Genomic DNA, 20,976 nt, shown 5'->3' on the forward strand with positions numbered 1-20,976 from the left:
GATCAGGTGTGTCACAGATCAGGTGTGTCACAGATCAGGTGTGTAACAGATCAGGTGTAACACACATCAGGTGTGTAACAGATCAGGTGTAACACACATCAGGTGTGTAACAGATCAGGTGTAACAGATCAGGTGTAACACACATCAGGCAAGGGTGGGAACTGGACTTTTTCAGTCCGCTTACTCCCTTGCTTCAGGAAGATAATTCTTTGTTGGCATGGTTAATAAATGGGTGGGAACATTAGGGTTTAGATTTTATTTGTTTCTTGATTTCAGGGGGATCAGCTGGACTTCGAGTTACAGTGTTTCCATGGTTACCCCTGACTCCAACTGACCGGCATGTTCTTCAGTCAACCAACAGGTGAGTTGGAAGCAGTCCTTCTGTCAGGACGTCCAAGGTATACTTGTTTCTTCCTGATGTCTTTAGAAGGCATAACAACCTTCATATTATCACTTTTTGGAGACATTGTTTCAAATTATTTATTTTGTTGGATTTTGTTTGTTAATTCGTGTACAGTTATTTGAGACACTATTTGTGTTATTTTGATAAGATGGAGACTGCTCCAGTTTGACAACGGGTGACTAGCTGAGACATCGCTGATGGATAGTCTTCGCTTTTAAAGGATCAACATCACATTTGCATTTCTTGCCTAATTGTATTGTGACAGAAGAATATTTCCTGTGCACACAGTTTTGAGAGATTCTTTCTGCTGAGAATATTTTTAGCATGTTGATGTACCTGACAAATTTCATGACAGAGCGTTCACCCCAAGCCCTGTACAGCAATTTTTACTTCCATATCATGAGTGCCACAGATGTTTTTTCAGGCACTGATAGTCTTTGAGTTGGTTCATGTTTATTCTGTAGAAATGAATTCTTTGATGAGGTTATTATTAACCAACAGGCACATACTAATGCCCCTTTTGGTATTTGGCTAGAAAATAACTGATACTGTATGTTGTGTCAGCTCTCTGCAGAGTAAGGACGTCTCCATGTTGATGTCAGCGTGTGAGTTTCTCAGTGATGTCGTGCTGCAAGACTTTCCTGCAGAGATCTTCCTGCAGAGGCCAGAGATTGTCAAGGTAGGTTTGTTTGTTTGTTTGTTTAATGCTGCACTCAGCAATATTCCAGCTATATGACAGCGGTCTGTAAATAATCGAGTCTGGACCAGACAATCACATGATTAACATCATGAGCTTTGATCCACACAATTGGGATACGATGACATGCATCAACCAAGTCAGCAAGCCTGACCACCCGATCCCGTTAGTCGCCTCTGTCAAGGTAGGTAGTCAGGCAGAAAACATTGTCTATATTTAACGTTTGTGTATACTGTTTGTGAACACGAACACTGGGCTTTACCTTGACTTGGGGGCACGGGTGGCCCAGTCGTCTAAGGCGCCGCGATTAACTGTGCAGAGTTGTGTCCCTTGGGCACGCCAGAAACATATGATTGCTGGTTCAAATCCCGGTTCACCCCGATTATGTTTCTAGGTTTGTCAGCACCATACCTGTGCCTGTGGGTTTCACCAAAGTGGTAAACGTCTGAGACCTGCATCGCTTCGGGCTTTCCTCCCACATTAAGCTGACACGCCGCGATATAAATGGAATACTGTTCCATACAGGGGACCCCCAATGATAATTTTAAGGGTCCTTGCAGGTGATATGAAGGTCCTGTTTAGATAATTACTTTAGAGCCTGGAATGAATCACTGATGATGTGGACAGTGGTCGAGATTGATGGATGAAGTAAGACACCCATAATTGATCCTTGGGATGCAGAACATTCTTTTTCTGCTTTCATACTCAACATTAGTGTGTACGTGGCGTAAAACCCTGTGACCATTTCCCGACTTTTTGTTAAGCGTGACGCATTGTGTCATGTGAGAAACATTCCTGTTTGTGTGATGTAAACTGGGAGCTCAATGGTGGTTTCCTCTCACCGGAACCAGGCTGTCATTAGACTCGTTGGTTAGAAATAAAGCAGCCGTATCTATTTACAGGTATACATACTTGTGAAGTAATGAAATCCTGAGAAGTTGACACAGGGGTATGGAAAATTAAACAAATGATTACTTGTCCTCAGGCAATCTACTCTCAATCTACTCTCAGTCTACTCTCAATCTACTCTCAATCTACTTGTTTGGCAGTGTTTGGACAGAACATATTTGCAATTTGTGGCCATATGTTTGCCACTGTGCTGGGTTTAGAATAGATGTACCAGCTGCTTTATCAAATCAGCTTTAGTAAAAACATGATGGCAAGGTTTCGTTTGAAAATGTAAAACAAGTTTTTAACTTACTTATCAACAGTCTGAAGGCAAAAAATGCCAGAAAGAATGAGAAAACATCTGGAAACCCTATCATAAAACAATGCAATAGTCTTGATATAAAATAAATTCATTGACAGCGGGTGAGAGAAAGACCATGTGCAGCATGCGCACAACTGAAGTCATGACATGTAAGATTGAACACCCTTTCATCACCAGCCGTGATTGCTCAGTTGGAAAACAGTGGGTTACAATACTAAACATGATATGTGAGGTTGCATGCTCGATTCGTGTCATGGAACTTTCATGTGAAAAAAATTGTGACTATTAACAAGTCAAAAATCATTATGAGATGCCTATTGATAGTTTATGTAGTTCCACTGTAAAACTGGTAGTCTTACAACTCAAAGGTACCACCTTTCAGCAGGCCCACTTTATTCTCATGTCCCTTTACAGAATTATTTATTCAAGTGTTTGAGACCCGTGAAGATCCGGGGTAGAATAGATCTTCAGCAACCCATGCTTGCCGTAAAAGTCGACTATGCTTGTCGTAAAAGGCGACTAACGGGATCGGGTGGTCAGGCTCGCTGACTTGGTTGATGCATGTTATCGATCCCAATTGCGTGGATTGATGCTCATGATATTAATCACTGGATTGTCTAGTCCAGACTTGATTATTTACAGACCGCCGTCATATAGTTTGAATATTGCTGAGTGCGGCGTTAAACAACAAACCAATCAAGGGTTTGAGTATCACAATAAGCATTGTCCTGATATCGAATGGAGGTAACTCTTGTCTGTCTGACCACTCAGAGTCTGTGGTCACTGCTGGGTGTCAAGACCGAGGACAACACGGCCTTGTTGATGCGAGCCACACAAACTCTGACGGATGTTAGCCGAAGCCTCCACACACGACTCCGGTATTACCAGGACCCAGTTCTCTACACACCAAAACAGGGTACGCCCACCGTTCTCCAGTCGTATGATTCCTGGTCTCTGTTGTAAGGTGGGCGTTTCTTTACCATGTCGATTTTAAACTTGTGATTTTGATGAAAGAAAATCCACACTGAACAAGAATAATCCTTTTATGGTACTCCCTTTTTGGTTGAAGATGTTATGGCACTCAGAAACGACTGCAATAGGCTGCCTTTTTTATTGACATTCAGAATTGGACATTTAAGTTTGTTTTTGAGATACAAAAAATTGATATACAGGTGTGAATGCTTGTTGCACATGTACCTAGAATTTCAATCCTCCAGGCTGATTGCCTGATTAGAGGGTTCACCCGTCGTGACCTCTTCATGCAGTGTGAAAGATCTTATTTCAGTTATGTTGATTTTAGATAAGTTTGTATCATACAAACCTGTTACTTACCATTTTTTGCACACACAAAATAATGATTATTAGTTTTAGACCTGGTTCTGTGTTCTAGATTTCAGCTCTTCTTCGTCCGCTTCGTTCTCCAATGTTGCCAGCTCTTCCTCCAACCAATCAGGGAACTCTTCTGACACACGGCCATCTGTGATTGGCTGGACTGCTGCACGGCATCAGGGTGATGGTCGAGATGGGGACAGTTCCACCTCATCAAACAGGTTGAAGCCATTTTGTTCATAACCTTTATATCAAGCTTATTTGGTTACTGTTGAAACAATCAAATAGACATTCTCAATTCTCAATGTTATATTTTAAGGGCACAGGGGCTACTTAAATTTGGTTGTGTTCATCAACAATGCCAAGATCTGCTGGTCACGAGTTTGAATCCCAGATTTGCCCTGATAACCTCCCTTTTGCCCTGATAACCTCATACTTGTCCTAATAACCTCCCTTTTGCCCTGATTACCTCCCTTTTGCCCTGATAACCTCCCTTTTGCCCTGATAACCTGCCCTGATAACCTCCCATTTGCCCTCATTACCTCCCTTTTGCCCTGATAACCTCCCTTTTGTCCTGATAACTTCCCTTTTGCCCTGATTACCTCCCTTTTGCCCTGATAGCCTCCCTTTTGCCCTGATAACTTCCCTTTTGCCCTGATAACCTCCTTTTTGCCCTGATTACCTCCCTTTTGCCCTGATAACCTCCCTTTTGCCCTGTCCTTATGAGTTTCAAAGAATGGAGATCTCCTTGACCTGCATCATTTTGGTTGATGTTATAACTGAGTCATTAATCAATGCGGTGTCAAACCTGACTCGCTCATTTTTAGCTAACTCAAATAAAAATGAGGCTTTTAGTTTTGTCTTTGTTTATCGCTAGAACTGTGTCCGGAGCATCTAGCCTTGGCCTTGACCCTGACACAGGTCAGCTGAGAGAGGAGACTGACGCTGATGACAGTCACATCCTCCAGTACCATCAGATAACTCTGCCCCAGTTCTGCATCATCTCCCTGCAGAGGGCACTGCCCGCACTGCACACTCAGAATGAGGCTGCGGTGGTGCAGGGCATGCAGCTGTTGTATGCAGCATCAGAGCTGCTGCAACAAGTTGTGACATCGCATGTGTGGAGCGAGACGTCACAGCCATCAATGGAAGTGGTGCGTATGTCTGGATCATGCCATGTTCTATATTACATGGGTACCATTTTTCACAATCTCATTAAAATCAGACTTTAGTACTCGCTATCGCTTAACAAAGATCTGAGGACATCCCATTACGGGTCACGTCAGAACGACCTTTCATCCAACCAATCAAAGCGTCGCTTACCAGATCATGAAAGTCACAGTCAGAATGTGTTTTCTTACTATGCAACCTCGAAAACGTTCACATGGGGTATTCTGAACGGGGTTACGGTCCGTACGACTGATTCCATCAAAATTATTGTCTATCTCTCGCTTCCGTGGGATAAACATTTGAACGGAGGAGGCGTTGCACAGTACGTGGGAAGCTCTGCCATACAATCTCAACCATAAATAGACATTCCGGAATGTTCGTTTGTTCAGTTTTCAAAATTTTAATCGAGAACTGTTTCAACATATTTTTCAAGAGTAGTCTGAAATGGAAGTCGCGTGGTTGAAATGAGTGCCGTAAAGCTCGAGAAAGCTGCTTTCTAATTGGCTGATGTCGACTTCTTGTTGGTCATGTCAGTGATCGGTCAAAGTTCACGAAAGGTCATTCTGACGTGACCTGTAATGGGATCTCCTCAGATTTTTGTTTAGTGGCAGCGAGGACTTCGATCAGATATTAATTAGATTGCATTTTTCATGGCTGTTGGTCAATCTGGACCAAAGTCATGTGTCAACTAGCCAGAATCTATCATTCATTTTGAGTTGATTTTACCTCGCTTACTGGACTGAAAGACATGTAATCAGACTCAGTCTGCACTAATGTCAGACTGCTTGTGTTTTGTATCTACACATGTGTGTGTTTATTGTGGTATGGATTCAGAGACTGACACTTGAATTATGTAAAATGCTATTGGTAGCAACCTCCCATGGGTCTTCAGCAACCCATGCTTGCCATAACAGGCTTGTGGTAAGAGGCTACTAATGGGATCAGGTGGTCAGGCTTGCTGACTTGGTTGATGCATGTCATTGTATCCCGATTATGTAGATCGCTGCTCATATCAATCACTGGATTGTCTGTCCCAGATGTTTTACAGACCGCTGTCATATGGCTGGAATATTGCTGAGTGCGATGTTAACAACAAACAAACAAAACAAAGTTCTTGTCCACTCATCTGTAAAATGCACTCCCCCGCGTTTAAATCAACATCATCTGAACACATTGTGTAGATAACCTGTATGTTTAGGTGGAGAAGTTGACAGACTGCTTGGATGTGATTGGCGATTTGTTGTCCTTCCACCATCATGGCCACCACAATGTCCCGGACGCAGGTCACGGTGACCTGGCACAGCACAGATTGGCATACATCAGCGTGTGTAACTACCTGGTGCACCTGCTCCAACTGCTGCCTCCAGGCAATGTAAGTACAGATGTAGGAGGGGAGGGCGGTAACGATGTGGGGGTTCCGGGGTCGGACTGGTCACCTGTTCAAACTGCTGCCTCCAGGCAATGTAAGTAGGAGGGGAGGGCTGTAATGATGTGGGGATTCTGGGGTCGGACTGGTCACCCGTTCAAACTGCTGCATGGCAATGTAAGTACAGATGTAGGAGGGGAGGGCTGTAATGATGTGGGGATTCCGGGGTCGGACTGGTCACCTGTTCAAACTGCTGCTTCCAGGCAATGTAAGTAGGAGGACAGGGCTGTAACGATTATGTGGGGATTCTGGGGTCGAACTGGTCACCATTTACCTTTGCCTTTACAAGTCAGTGCCATGCTATGTCACACGGCAGATTGTTTGTCATTGTTTCAAGATGTTGTGGATGAATTCAGTCACTGTCTTGTTCAGACTCTGCTGTTTGCAGGCCATTCTATTCTAATGCAGTTGGAATATTGCTGACTGCAGTATATATTCATCACTTGCGGAAAATAGATTCCATGTGACTAGTCTGAGATTCCTTTGGTGTTCCCAAACAATTTACAAATTTGGGAGGGATTTTTTCTTGGGCAAGACAGAAAGTGATTGTCTTGAGGAAATATAATGAGGTGAGGTGAAATAGGATTTAATGTCACATCCAAGATTATTGTACTTACATAGCACATGTGTGTGCCAGACAGGGTAACAGCAAGTACCATCTTTTAACATCTTTTGGTATGACACAGCCGGAGGTCAAACCAAAGGACCTTAGGCTCTCCGAGCAGACACTCTACCACTATACCACGGAGGCAGTGAAATATAATCAGTGTAATCACTCTCTCAACCTTTCTGCCCCACTAAAGATCCTTCCTCCCCTCCCTTGTGTATTGGCCCCTCTCCCGAACTTGTCACTGTATCTTGCAAGTCCACCACCTCTACAGATAAGAAACCCCTCCGTCTCCTCCCGTGTGTATTGGCCCCTCTCTCCACTTGTCACTGTATCTTGCAAGTCCACCACCTCTACAGATAAGAAACCCCTCCATCTCCTCCTGTGTGTATTGGCCCCTCTCTCCACTTGTCACTGTATCTTGCAAGTCCACCACCTCTACAGATAAGAAACCCTCCGTCTCCTCCCGTGTGTATTGGCCCCTCTCTCTTGTCACTGTATCTTGCAAGTCCACCACCTCTACAGATAAGAAACCCCTCCGTCTCCTCCCGTGTGTATTGGCCCCTCTCTCTTGTCACTGTATCTTGCAAGTCCACCACCTCTACAGATAAGAAACCCCTCCATCTCCTCCCGTGTGTATTGGCCCCTCTCTCTTGTCACTGTATCTTGCAAGTCCATCACCTCTACAGATGAGAAACCCTCCATCTCCTCCCGTGTGTATTGGCCCCTCTCTCTTGTCACTGTATCTTGCAAGTCCACCACCTCTACAGATAAGAAACCCTTCCGTCTCCTCCCGTGTGTATTGGCCCCTCTCTCCACTTGTCACTGTATGTTGCAAGAATATTCAATAAGTCATCACAAATTATTCCTAAGCATTTTCAGGTAGAACTTGGCTCCAAGAAGAGAGAAATAAAAGGTCCTAGAAATGATGTGTTTGAATTTGTGTAGGTGTGTCCCCTGTTGCCTGACAGCCTTGTGTCTGCCCTGACGGTATTGGTGTTTGATGAGAGCCTCTTTCTGGCCTACCCTGCCACACACAGCGCCCTACTGAGACTGGTTCAGCAGCTGGACCCATCCGTCCACCAGCGATATCGTGATGCACTGACCATCTGCAAGTCAATGGGCCACTCGTGCAGGTTCATCACCGGATTTAAACAAGGAGTGCGTAGTTGGATTTTGATTTTCATCTTCATCAGATTTGATTGAACCATAATGATGATTTCAGAGATTTCTCTTATGCCCAAATATCTTTTTCTATTGTGTTTTTGCTATGAGTCTTGATGAAACAATATCTTGGGCATTGTCAAATCATATTACACCAACTGAAATATTTCCAAATAGTGACTGAATAAATGCCATTGAATATTGTTACTTTCATTTTTCTGTTGAATGATCAACCCTCTAATCATGTATTAAATGAAACATCTTGTCACATGAGTTCTTATTGATAGTAAGGAATCTTTTGTGCAGACATGTGACAGGCTTTGATCTATCACAGGTTACCTCCCCTGAGGAACTCTCCACACAGATGGAGGAAGCTTTCCCCAGCCTTCCCTACCATGTGCACATTCCCTTGGTCACAGACTTCATCAAGTTCTTCTCCAACATGTAAGATGCACCCTAAAAAGCCATAGCGGGAGCATACAAAAACTGAATGAAATGCTGATGTTATGATGTTCATAAATACATTTGTGTTGTATTTCGATGATGAAAGCTTTTCGTCACCAGTTGGGTTTGAACCCCTTCCATGAACCTGCAAACCTATCAACTTTCGTCCGCCACTTTTTCTACTCAGTTTACCACAATATGTAACTTAGCATTTTTCGTCCATTCAACGTCAAATAATCAACTGTGTCAACATGTTGCTATATATTATACAGCTAAACCCTGAGAGTCACAACACGACTGTGATAGAGAAGTTATCTCATTTATATTAAGATCAGATCTTAGTTCTCGTTACTGCTAAACAATGATCTGAGGACATCCCATTACGGGTCAAGCCAGAATGACCTTCTTCTGACCAATCAGAGTGTTGCTTACCACTTTGCAGGGATGTGAAATCTCCGCGGAAACGCGGAAAATCACGTTTTTTAAATCTGTAGTCCTCGGAAAAAATCATCTTCCGCGTAAAAATTAAATAAAAAATTGAAAAAAACCACTCCAAAAATGTGTATTCTTATCTTGCAACTTCAAAAAGGTTAACGCAGGGTATTCCAAATGACTGATTCCATCATAATCAGAGTCTATCTCTCTCTTCAGTAGGATAAACATTTGAAATGGAAGGAACTTTCTATAGGGAACTACTGCAAACAATCTCGGCCATCAATTAGACATTACAGAATTTTATTTTGTTCAGTTTTAAAACTTTAAATATAGCTGCATAGTCTGGAATGGAAGTCGCCAGTTTGAAATGAGATCCGTAACGCTCAAGAAGTTGCATTCTGATTGGCTAATGTCGTCTTTTTGTTAGTCATTTCATTGGTCTGTCAAACTTCGCGAAAAGTTGTTCTGACAGGACCCGTATTGGGATGTCCTCCTTGTTTAGCGGTAGCGAAAATTAAAATCTGATTTTAATGAGATTGAAGTAAACTGTAAGATCTTGGTTATAAGTTTCACTGCCAAATTCTAGATTACATGCATACCATGCCACATGTCAAATGTTCCACCATGACCTTGTTCTGTTTCTCCTGTCAGTCGGTACAAGACAGCGACGGAGAAGTCGACCGTCGCCCGGTGCCAGAGATGCCTGCTGAGGCTCCTGGCCTACCCTCTGCCACTGGTCCGGCAGCAGACCTACAAGGCCGTGCTCAGTACAGTACAGGTACGACATGCCCACGTAACTGGTCTGATAGTGGTATCATGGGATGAGTATTAGTATAAAACTATGTTGAAATAACGTTGTAAATTGTGTGATGTACATTCCAAAACACTATTCAAAAAGACAATACAGATTAAAACGCCAGCAATTATTTAACTGACATGAAATAGATATTTGTCCAAAAGAAACCACCATATTCGATGTAATAAGAACCCTTCTCTAATAAGAGCCTGCAGCGATATTTGCATATATATTGTCTAGTGAACAATCCCAATTAGCACCCTTCCGATTAATCAATGTACACAAGACTTATTTATTCGTGAATAATATGCACTCGTGTTATATGCATCCTTAATTATGGGCAATTAAATTCTGGAAAAATATATCTGTCGTGCACAGACTTTTCTTTTGTATCATTTCAGGCTATCACCAGAAACCATAAAATTTACGATCTTTCAACTGTTTTTTTTCCACCAAAATAATATTCTAATAAGAACCCCCTATTTCTAATTTTGAGAGCACCCTGGACGCTTATTACTTCGAATACGGTATGTACATTTGTTAACATTATTTGAAAATGGTAAAAAATCCTGGTTATCATGTTGTCCCATTGGACTCAATGATGGAGTTTTCTCTCAGTAGTTGTATCCTTTTGTCCCATGTTACAGACGTCACTGATGGAGTTTTCCTTAAGTAGTTGTATCCTATTATTCCATGTTACAGACGTCACTGATGGAGTTTTCCCTCAGTAGTTGTATCCTGTTATTCCATGTTACAGACGGCACTGATGGAGTTTTCTCTCAGTAGTTGTATCCTATTATTCCATGTTACAGACGTCACTGATGGAGTTTTCCCTCAGTAGTTGTATCCTATTATTCCATGTTACAGACGTCACTGATGGAGTTTTCCCTCAGTAGTTGTATCCTATTATTCCATGTTACAGACGTCACTGATGGAGTTTTCCCTCAGTAGTTGTATCCTATTATTCCATGTTACAGACGTCACTGAATGTGAACCAGGCTGCTGACCCCAAGTCTCGCACATGTCTCCGTGTCAGGTTCCTTTTCGACCATGATGTCTTGTATGAAATCATCTGCTTTGGTTTAGCTGACTCTGACCCTCAGGTATGTAGTTACAGCCTTGTCTTTGTTTTCAGATCAGAAGAAAATATTTGGTTGATCTGTATGCCAGCGTCAATACAACACTGGTTTATACCTGTGTCAATGCAAGGCTGGTTTATGTCAGTACAAGGCTGGTTTATGACAATGTCAAAACAAGGCTGGTTTATGTCAGTACAAGGCTGGTTTATGACAATGTCAAAACAAGGCTGGTTTATGTCAGTGTCAATACAAGGCTGTTTCATGCCAGCATCACTGCAAGCCGGTTCTATGTGTCTGTCTTGCCTTACATCTACATTGTCGATTAATGCAAATAACCAAAACTTGTTATTCATGAACTTGTATGTTTTCTGATATACTCACAAACTTCTAGAATGCCAATCAAGCAACTGGTTTATACCTGTGTCAATGCAAGCCAGTTCTATGTCTGTGTGGCCTTATTAAATTGTTCGGAATCGTGGCTGTTAGATGTTGCACTATCGAATAGAGAAACTGAATGTTCTGCATATTATTATCAATGATAATGTCTGGACACTGTCAGATATCACTGTTTATGGGGCACTGTGTGTTTTATATCTATAGGTTGCCACCGCTGCTGCAGACCTGACCTTGACCTTGCTACAAGGTCAGCTACTGATGACAGACTCCCTGTGGCAGGAACTCACCACTGCTCTCACCAAGTCCCAGCCAATACTCCAGGTAACCTGAGTCTCCAGCATCGACAACATTAACTCACATTCCTGCCATGACTGGAATGCCACTACGTGTTACTTCTCCTTTTATATTGGTGGAAGACTAGGCTGTACATCAGCCAACCACATATGCAGAATTTCAGTTTTATCACAATGGGTCAGCAAGTGTTGGGAGGTAAGCTTAAGTGATGCAACTCTGTTTGGGGAAAAACACAAGCACTGATATGGTGCTGAGAAACCAAGAATATTCATCAGGGCAAATCTGGGAGTCAAACACACACTTAAGGGACACAACTCAGCACAGCTAATTGTGGCAGCTGTGACACTGGACCACTCCATCAGTGACATCTGTAACATGTTACAGGTGTTGGTGATGGTGTTGTTGACGGTGTTGTTGAAGGTGTTGATGAGGGTGTTGGTGAAGGTGTTGGTGAAGGTGTTGGTGAAGGTGTTGATGAGGGTGTTGGTGAATGTGTTGATGAGGGTGTTGGTGAATATGTTGATGAGGTTGTTGGAGAGGGTGTTGTTGAAGGTGTTGGTGAATGTGTTGATGAGGTTGTTGGTGAATGTGTTGATGAGGGTGTTGGAGAGGGTGTTGTTGAAGGTGTTGTTGATGGTGTTGGTGAATGTGTAGTTGAGGTTGTTGGTGAATGTGTTGATGAGGGTGTAGGTGAAGGTGTTGTTGTTGAAGGTGTTGGTGAGTGTGTTGGAGAGGATGTTGATAAGGGTGTTGGTGAGAATGTTGATGCAGGAGTTGTTAAAGGTGTTTGTGAGGGTGTTTGTGAGGGTGTTGTTGAAGGTGTTGATGAGGGTGTTGGTGAATGTGTTGGTGAGGTTGTTGGGGAGGTTGTTGATGAGGTTGTTGGTGAGGGTGTTGGAGAGAATGTTGATGCAGGAGTTGTTAAAGGTGTTGGTGAGGATGTTGATGCATTTGTTAAAGGTGTTGATGAGGATGTTCTTGTTGTAGTCGTATGCTGACAGCAGCACTGTGCTGGGGAAGAGGTTGAAGACGATGCTGGACCCAGTCTCTACAGCCGATAATCTGCCTCTGATGGAGAAGTTCCGAGGCACACTGCGACACATGTTCTCTGCTGACATGAAGTAAGTTTGAGACAATACTAGGCAGGTGCTTGCATATGTAACAAATGAGGCCATTGCAAATAACTGACACTTGACAATAGCTGAATAATCTTTCCTACCCCCCAAATATTGCTTTGAAGCTTACCTGACATAAAAAGCAATGGAAGTTAACAGTGTTCTGACTTTGACAATCCAGAGTATAACCATCATCGGATACGAAGATGATCACTGCAAATAATTCTTGTCTTAAGATATGCTATATATCATTTTGAAGACAAGTATCATAAAGTGGCACCATATTGGGTAGCCTGAAGCAGTTTATGTTTGTGGGTAAGTGACAATTTCACCTACATTTCTACTGAAAACTTTGTCCTTGTTCAAGACTTAACTAACAACTGAATGTTCTCAAGTTTCAGTTACAGATTAATCTTGACAGTGTGTGTATGTTGTATATGGTGGTATATATAATCTTGGTAGTGTGTGTATGTTGTATATGGTGGTATATATATTCTTGACAGTGTGTGTATGTTGTATGTGGTGGAATGTGTAATCTTGACAGTGTGTGTATGTTGTATATGGTTGTATATATAATCTTGGTAGTGTGTGTATGTTGTATATGGTGGTATATATATTCTTGACAGTGTGTGTATGTTGTATATGGTGGTATATATAATCTTGGTAGTGTGTGTATGTTGTATATGGTGGTATATATATTCTTGACAGTGTGTGTATGTTGTATGTGGTGGAATGTGTAATCTTGACAGTGTGTGTATGTTGTATATGGTGGTATATATAATCTTGGTAGTGTGTGTATGTTGTATATGGTGGTATATATATTCTTGACAGTGTGTGTATGTTGTATGTGGTGGAATGTGTAATCTTGACAGTGTGTGTATGTTGTATATGGTGGTATATATAATCTTGGTAGTGTGTGTATGTTGTATATGGTGGTATACATATTCTTGACAATGTGTGTATGTTGTATATGGTGGAATGTGTAATCTTGACAGTGTGTGTATGTTGTATATGGTGGAATGTGTAATCTTGACAGTGTGTGTATGTTGTATATGGTGGTATATATATTCTTGACAATGTGTGTATGTTGTATATGGTGGAATGTGTAATCTTGACAGTGTGTGTATGTTGTATGTGGTGGAATGTGTAATCTTGACAGTGTGTGTATGTTGTATATGGTGGTATATATAATCTTGACAGTGTGTGTATGTTATATATGGTGGTATATATATTCTTGACAATGTGTGTATGTTGTATATGGTGGAATGTGTAATCTTGACAATTTGTGTATGTTTTATATGGTGGTATATATAATCTTGACAATGTGTGTATGTTGTATATGGTGGTATATATAATCTTGACAGTGTGTGTATGTTGTATATGGTGGTATATATAATCTTGACAGTGTATGTTGTATATGTTTAATATTTCTTCCCACCAGACTGAGGGCGGAGTCTCTGCGGCAGCTGGCGTGGTTCCTCTCCAACGAGACTGACAGCTGTAACAAGATCCCTACATTCTCAGAACTGGATGTCTCCAACCTTGCCAACGTGTTCATAACTGAGACCCCAAGATCCCTGGACACTGACCCCGGCAGATCCATCTTCCAGGTGAGGTCCACAGTCAGTTGGAGCCTTTAGTGCTTTCCCTGTGAACAGTCTAATGCTAGCTATGTGCCAGTTCTGAAGTGCACCTTTATTATCAGATATTTATTCCATATCCTCTTGTCCTCGTTACCCCCAGGTGAGCGACCTCCTCCAGGTGTATGGTATCTTCTCCTCCAAACCAGTTGACCCTGGGGTTAAGAAATCAGCTGTAGATCAGCTGGCTGTCATGCTTCAAGGTAAGATACTGCAAATTGTAGCATGATAATGATGGATATGAATGTAGCTGCAGATGGTGTTCATGCTGCTGTAGTTGATGTTCATGTTGTTCTAGGCGATGTTCATGTTGCTGTAGTTGATGTTTATGCTGCTGTAGTTGATGTTCATGTTGCTGTAGTTGATGTTCATGTTGCCGTAGTTGATGTTCATGTTGCTGTAGTTGATGTTCATGCTTCTGTAGTTGATGTTCATGCTGCTGTAGTTGATGCTTTATGCTGCAGTAGTTGATGTTCATGTTGCTGTAGCTGACATTCATGTTGCTGCAGCTGATGTTTATGTTGCTGTAGTTGATGTTCATGTTGCTGTAGTTGATGTTCATGTTGTTGTAGTTGATGCTGTAGTTGATGCTTTATGCTGCTGTAGTTGATGTCCATGTTGTTCCAAGTGACATTCATGTTACTGCAGCTGATGTTCATGAAGTTGATGTTCATGCTGCTGTAGTTGTGTTCATGTTGTTGCAGTTTATGTTCATGCTGCTGTTGTTGATGTTCATGCTGCTGCTGCTGTTCATGCTGCTGTTGTTGATGTTTATGTTGCTGCTGCTGATGTTCATGTTGCTGTAGTTGATGTTCATTCTGCTGTAGTTGATGTTCATGCTGCTGTAGTTGATGTTCATGCTGCTGCAGTTGATGTTCATGCTGCTGCTGCTGATGTTCATGCTGCTGTTGTTGATGTTTATGTTGCTGCTGCTGATGTTCATGCTGCTGTAGTTGATGTTCATGCTGCTGCAGTTGATGTTCATGGTGCTGCTGCTGCAGTTGATGTTCATGCTGCTGCTGCTGTTCATGTTGCTGTTGTTGATGTTTATGTTGCTGCTGCTGATGTTCATGTTGCTGTAGTTGATGTTCATGCTGCTGCAGTTGATGTTCATGTTGCTGTAGTTGATGTTCATGTTGTTGTAGTTGATGCTGTAGTTGATGCTTTATGCTGCTGTAGTTGATGTCCATGTTGTTCCAGGTGACATTCATGTTACTGTAGTTGATGTTCATGCTGCTGATGTTCATGCTGCTGCTGCTGATGTTCATGGCTCTGCAGCTGGTGTTCATGTGTCTGCAGTTGGCTGTGTCTGTGTGTCTGACATGAATCTTGTGTCCTACCTTCAGATCAGAACCTGCACACCACATTCCGGCAGGAGGGTGGCCTGGAGGCGGTGCTGGACCTGGTGAGGACGGGCGTGGTAAAGCAGCCTCAGGCGGACGCTCAGGTAGGTATAGAAACACAGGGGTCATGTGAGGCAGGTGTGTGGGTGAGGTGTCATCTCATATGAAATAGAGTCATATATTGTAGGGTCATGTTGGAGAGGAGTGGGGATATGAGATAGCATGCCTTGAAACGGGTGGGTCATATGAGGAAGGTGTGTGGGTGAGGTGTCATCTCATATGAAATAGAGTCATATATTGTAGGGACATGTACGAGAGGAGTGGGGATATAAGTATGTCTTCAGACCAGTGGGTCATATGAGGCAGGGTCATTTTACATGAGGCAGGGTCATTTTACATGAGGGAGGGTCATATAATGTGAGACTGTCATATAACAAGAGTAATATCAGGTTAAGGTCATGTGACACCAGGGGCTCATTTGAGATGGGGTCATATTATGAGTAAGGGGTCATATCACGAGGCAGGGGGTTTTATGGGATTGAGTTATATCACGAGGCAGGGCCCTACAACACAGGTATGCAGACTTACTTCAGGCCACATTACACAGAGATTATACATTGCATGATTATTTGAGGCAGGCAGGATGGTTTGGTGAAATATGCGATTCATGCAGGATCTTCACCTCACAAGAGGAAACAATAGTTAATAAGATGACCTGAGTCCAGCTTTCTCGGTGGCCTTGAGGCAAGATGCTGACAGTGTGGTTACCATGGCAGTGTGTATCTTGCTTCCAAGTCCACTGTGGCAAACTGGCCAGCGTGCCCCTGCCCCGCTTGTACCCCCAGTACCACACCGACGACTTCCTCACCCTCCGGCAGCTGCAGACCTGCAACGTAGACAAACCACACATCTACTTCCAGGTTTCCATGGCAACAAATGATGTTGTAGAGGTGTAATGATGCAGTGAACGAGCAAATGTTATTTTATGCTGCAGTCAGCAATATTTAAGCGGTATAACATAAATGGGTCGTTCAAACTGATGCTAGTTGTAAGGATGCTAGGTGTGAGGTAACAACCATTTGATATTCTTGAGGGGTGGGGGGCTGGGATTTAAAAAATTCAATTGTCCCCAAAAGTTCTTGAAAGAAATAATATGCTTCAGACTGTTGAAAAAAGAAAAGAATTGCCTGCCACAAAGATTACATTGTTGCTAGGTGTTTTTCTTTAAAAGAAATTCAGGCACATAGTTCAAAATACAATATGTTTTTTTTAGCTGTAGCTGATACAGTATTTAATCTCGATACAAAATACCCACCAACCCCCCATAACCCAACAGAATATCAAATGGTCAGTCTCAATATCAATCAGAATCAGATATTTGATATCAGAATATCAAATGAGGACCAGCTATTGGTTCTGACCTAGCCGAGTTGGAGCTAGCAGCCTTAAACATACAACAATCACGAACTTGCCAGGCTGAGTTACCTGATGGACAGCCATGACATGCAGGCTATGATGTTACCCCTGTCTCTCACCACCCTTTTCCTTGACTGGTTTGGAGTCTTCTTGCTGTGGAGTGTAGCTAGTTAACTAGACTGAATGTCAAGTGTTTCCCTGTCCACTATTTTAACATGAATAACAGTGTTCTCAATCAAGCCTGAACGACCCATAGTCCTTCTCATTGCCCCCATATTATAAGTGAAATATTTTGAGTTCCCTAGATTCACATACCATTGGAGAAGAATTCAAGGACCCCACAATCAAGCTTAATTACGAACACTGATTAAGAACAATTACGTTTTCAGAAGTAAAAATTAATCACTTAATAGTTTTTGAGTTGATTTTGTACACTTGGGTCTTGCTAGGGTGATCTGTGTGGCTGCTTGTGTATTGTCTTCTGACACCAGCCAACAGGACATTGAAATACATGCTTGAAGATAAATACTTTAGGTGTTAAATTTATTTATGGAATTGCTTTGTGCTGCGTTATCTAGATCATGTAGACAGTGCTGGCTTTAAGAGTAGCTTCTGGTTGAATGATGGCCTGCTGTACCTTCAGGTATATATATATATTTTACTATTTCTAGAAAGGAATAGTAACATGTACAAGTAGTTTTGATTTAGAAATACTGTATTTGCAAGGAAAAGGATTGGGCACAATTTTCACAACTTATGTAGCCCTCGCACAAAATATTTTACATGATTAGTGTTATATAATAACACAGTTAAGATATGTGCAAAAGACAGTGTACGGGTATACAGAGAGTATATATACAGAGAGTACCAGTATATACAGAGAGTACCAGTATACAGAGAGTATATACAGAGAGTACCAGTATATACAGAGAGTACATACAGAGAGTACCAGTATACAGAGAATATATATATACAGAGAGTACCGGTATATACAGAGAGTACCGGTATATACAGAGAGTACCAGTATATACAGAGAGTACATACAGAGAGTACCAGTATACAGAGAGTACATACAGAGAGTACCAGTATACAGAGAGTATATACAGAGAGTACCAGTATACAGAGAGTATATACAGAGTACCAGCATACAGAGAGTATATACAGAGAGTACCAGCATACAGAGAGTATATACAGAGAGTACCTGTATACAGAGATTATATACTGAGTACCAGTATATAAAGAGTATATACAGAGTATCAGCATACAGAGAGTATATACAGAGAGTATATACATAGAGTACCAGTATACAGAGAGTATATACTGAGAGTACCAGACTATACAGAGATTGTATACAGAGAGTACTAGCATACAGAGAGTATTATCAGAGAGTATATACAGAGAGTATATACAGAGATTGTGCTAGTAAGCATTATTTTTCTTGCAGTTTAGTTCATTTAAATCATATGATACAAACATTTTAGAACTAGGTGGCCATTATGTTTGCTGTGGTTTGAGTCAAGTCCTGAGAACATGTGACAGTTAACCTTGCTATAGCTAACTTTGGGGTTAATTCCTGATTCCTAATCTGACTTTGCTGTTTTATTACATGACATCACTTGATCATTTGTATATAACGTACTATAATAGTTAGTTGCCTGTTATGCTAATGAATAGTGGTTTAAAAATAATCTGTCAATAACTAACTTGTTTTAAGAACCTTTAAGCAATTCTTCAGTCTGTTTTGTTAAAATGTTCTTTTCCTTTTCCTAGTTTCAAGTAGAACTTTTCATTTATTTTAGAATGTGGACATCCCCTACCTGTCAGCATGTGTGACGATCCTACGCTACCTCCTCCATCATGACTACACCCTTAGGCACAACCTGGCCCATGATTCTCAGATCTACTACTGTCTAGTGAGAGGTGAGTAGACGACTTGTCATTGACACCGCATTAAGCTGCTATTTGTCATAGACCTTACTCTACAGCTGTTACCTGTCCTAGACTTCACCCTACAGCTGTTGTCATAGACCTTACTCTACAGCTGTTACCTGTCCTAGACTTCACCCTACAGCTGTTGTCATAGACCTTACTCTACAGCTGTTACCTGTCCTAGACTTCACCCTACAGCTGTTGTCATAGACCTTACTCTACAGCTGTTATCTGTCATAGACTTCACCCCACAGCTGTCGTCTGTCCTAGACTTCACCCTACAGCTGTTGTCATAGACCTTACTCTACAGCTGTTACCTGTCATAGACTTCACTCTACAGCTGTTGTTTGTTGTAGACTTCATTCTACACCTTCTATTTGTTGTCTCCTTCAACCTACAGCTGCTGTTTGTTGTAGTCTTCACTCTACAGCTGTTATCTGTCATAGACTTCACCCTACAGCAGTTGTCATAGACTTTACTCCACAGCTGTCACCTGTCCTAGACTTCACCCTACAGCTGTCACCTGCCCTAGACTTTACCCTACAGCTGTTACCTGTCCTAGACTTCACCCTACAACTGTCACCTGGCCCAGACTTCACCCTACAGCTGTAACCTGCCCTAGACTTCACCCTACAGCTGTCGTCTGTCCTAGACTTCACCCTACAGCTGATGTCTGTCCAAGACTTCACCCTACAGCTCTCTCCTGTCCTAGACTTCACCCAACAGCTCTCACCTGTTTTAGACTTCACCCTACAGCTGTCACCTGTCCTAGACTTCACTCTACAGCTGTCACCTGTCCTAGACTTCACCCTACAGCTGTTACCTGTCCTAGACTTCACCCTACAGCTGTTACCTAGACTTCACCCTACAGCTGTTACCTGTCCTAGACTTCACCCTACATCTGTCACCTCTCCTAGACTTCACCCTACATCTGTCTCCTCTCCTAGACTTCACTCTACATCTGTCACCTGTCCTAGACCTCACCCTACAGCTGTTACCTGTCCTAGACTTCACCCTACATCTGTCACCTCTCCTAGACTTTACCCTACAGCTGTTACCTGTCCTAGACTTCACCCTACATCTGTCACCTGGCCCAGACTTCACCCTACAGCTGTAACCTGCCCTAGACTTCACCCTACAGCTGTCGTCTGTCCTAGACTTCACCCTACAGCTGATGTCTGTCCAAGACTTCACCCTACAGCTCTCACCTGTCCTAGACTTCACCCTACAGCTGTCACCTGTTCTAGACTTCACTCTACAGCTGTTACCTGTCCTAGACTTCACCCTACAGCTGTTACCTAGACTTCACCCTACAGCTGTCACCTGTCATAGATTTCACCCTACAGCTGTCACCTGTCCTAGACTTCATCCTACATCTGTCACCTGTCCTAGACTTTACCCTAGAGCTGTCACCTATCCTAGACTTCTCTGTTTGTTGTTGCAGTTGCCCTGATGTTCCAGAAGGATGAGAAGGTGTGTTACGAGGTGTCCCATGTTCTCACACTGCTGCTGCATGATGAGGTGGCCAAGTTTGATGTCAGGTTGGTGTTATCATAGTGGTCACTTGTCTCACAAGGGCGGTCAGGTAGCCTCGTGGTTAAAGCGTTCGCTCGTCAAGCCGAAGACCCGGGTTCGATTCCCGACATGGGTACAATGTGTGAAGCCCATTTCTGGTGTTCCCCGCCGTGATATTGCTGGAATATTGCTAAAAGCGGCGTAAAACCATACTCACTCAATACTCACTCACTTGTCTCACATGGTATTGTGCATCTTCCCGTGGCAAGGGGGCAGTCGGGTAGCCTAGTGGTTAAAGCGTTCGCTCGTCACGCCAAAGACCCGGGTTGATTCCCGACATGGTTACAATGTGTGAAGCCCATTTCTGGTGTCCCCCGCCATGATATTGCGGGAATATTGCTAAAAGCGGCGTAAAACAATACTCACTCACTCACTCCAATGGCAAGGCACTTTCCACCCTTGATGATCTAGGCAGGAATTAGGGAGTTATTATGGCTAGACTAACGTGTCTATTCATAGTCCAATCGAAATCGCTTAACTAAATCGACATCCAGTTTGTCAACTGCCA

At 42.5% G+C, this 20,976-nt stretch overlaps 1 protein-coding gene across 1 annotated transcript in view; it reads left to right on the forward strand.

The window, feature by feature from the left end:
* The window catches only part of LOC139453989 (rotatin-like), a 65,806-nt gene that overhangs the window by 6,624 nt on the left and 38,206 nt on the right, over positions 1-20,976 (forward strand). The window contains exons 5-21 of the mRNA XM_071235462.1: positions 277-361; positions 968-1,082; positions 3,082-3,226; positions 3,701-3,860; positions 4,517-4,793; positions 6,008-6,181; positions 7,791-8,003; positions 8,341-8,450; positions 9,537-9,663; positions 10,659-10,784; positions 11,361-11,477; positions 12,438-12,571; positions 14,007-14,175; positions 14,309-14,408; positions 15,552-15,652; positions 18,764-18,884; positions 20,338-20,434. Coding sequence (XP_071091563.1) covers positions 277-361; positions 968-1,082; positions 3,082-3,226; positions 3,701-3,860; positions 4,517-4,793; positions 6,008-6,181; positions 7,791-8,003; positions 8,341-8,450; positions 9,537-9,663; positions 10,659-10,784; positions 11,361-11,477; positions 12,438-12,571; positions 14,007-14,175; positions 14,309-14,408; positions 15,552-15,652; positions 18,764-18,884; positions 20,338-20,434 — 2,371 coding nt within the window. The remainder of the gene's footprint in view (positions 1-276; positions 362-967; positions 1,083-3,081; positions 3,227-3,700; positions 3,861-4,516; positions 4,794-6,007; positions 6,182-7,790; positions 8,004-8,340; positions 8,451-9,536; positions 9,664-10,658; positions 10,785-11,360; positions 11,478-12,437; positions 12,572-14,006; positions 14,176-14,308; positions 14,409-15,551; positions 15,653-18,763; positions 18,885-20,337; positions 20,435-20,976) is intronic.

The sequence above is a fragment of the Haliotis cracherodii genome, unplaced genomic scaffold (assembly GCF_022045235.1).
Source record: "Haliotis cracherodii isolate W230 unplaced genomic scaffold, xgHalCrac1.p SCAF_10, whole genome shotgun sequence".
NCBI classification, from domain to species: Eukaryota; Metazoa; Mollusca; class Gastropoda; order Lepetellida; family Haliotidae; genus Haliotis; species Haliotis cracherodii.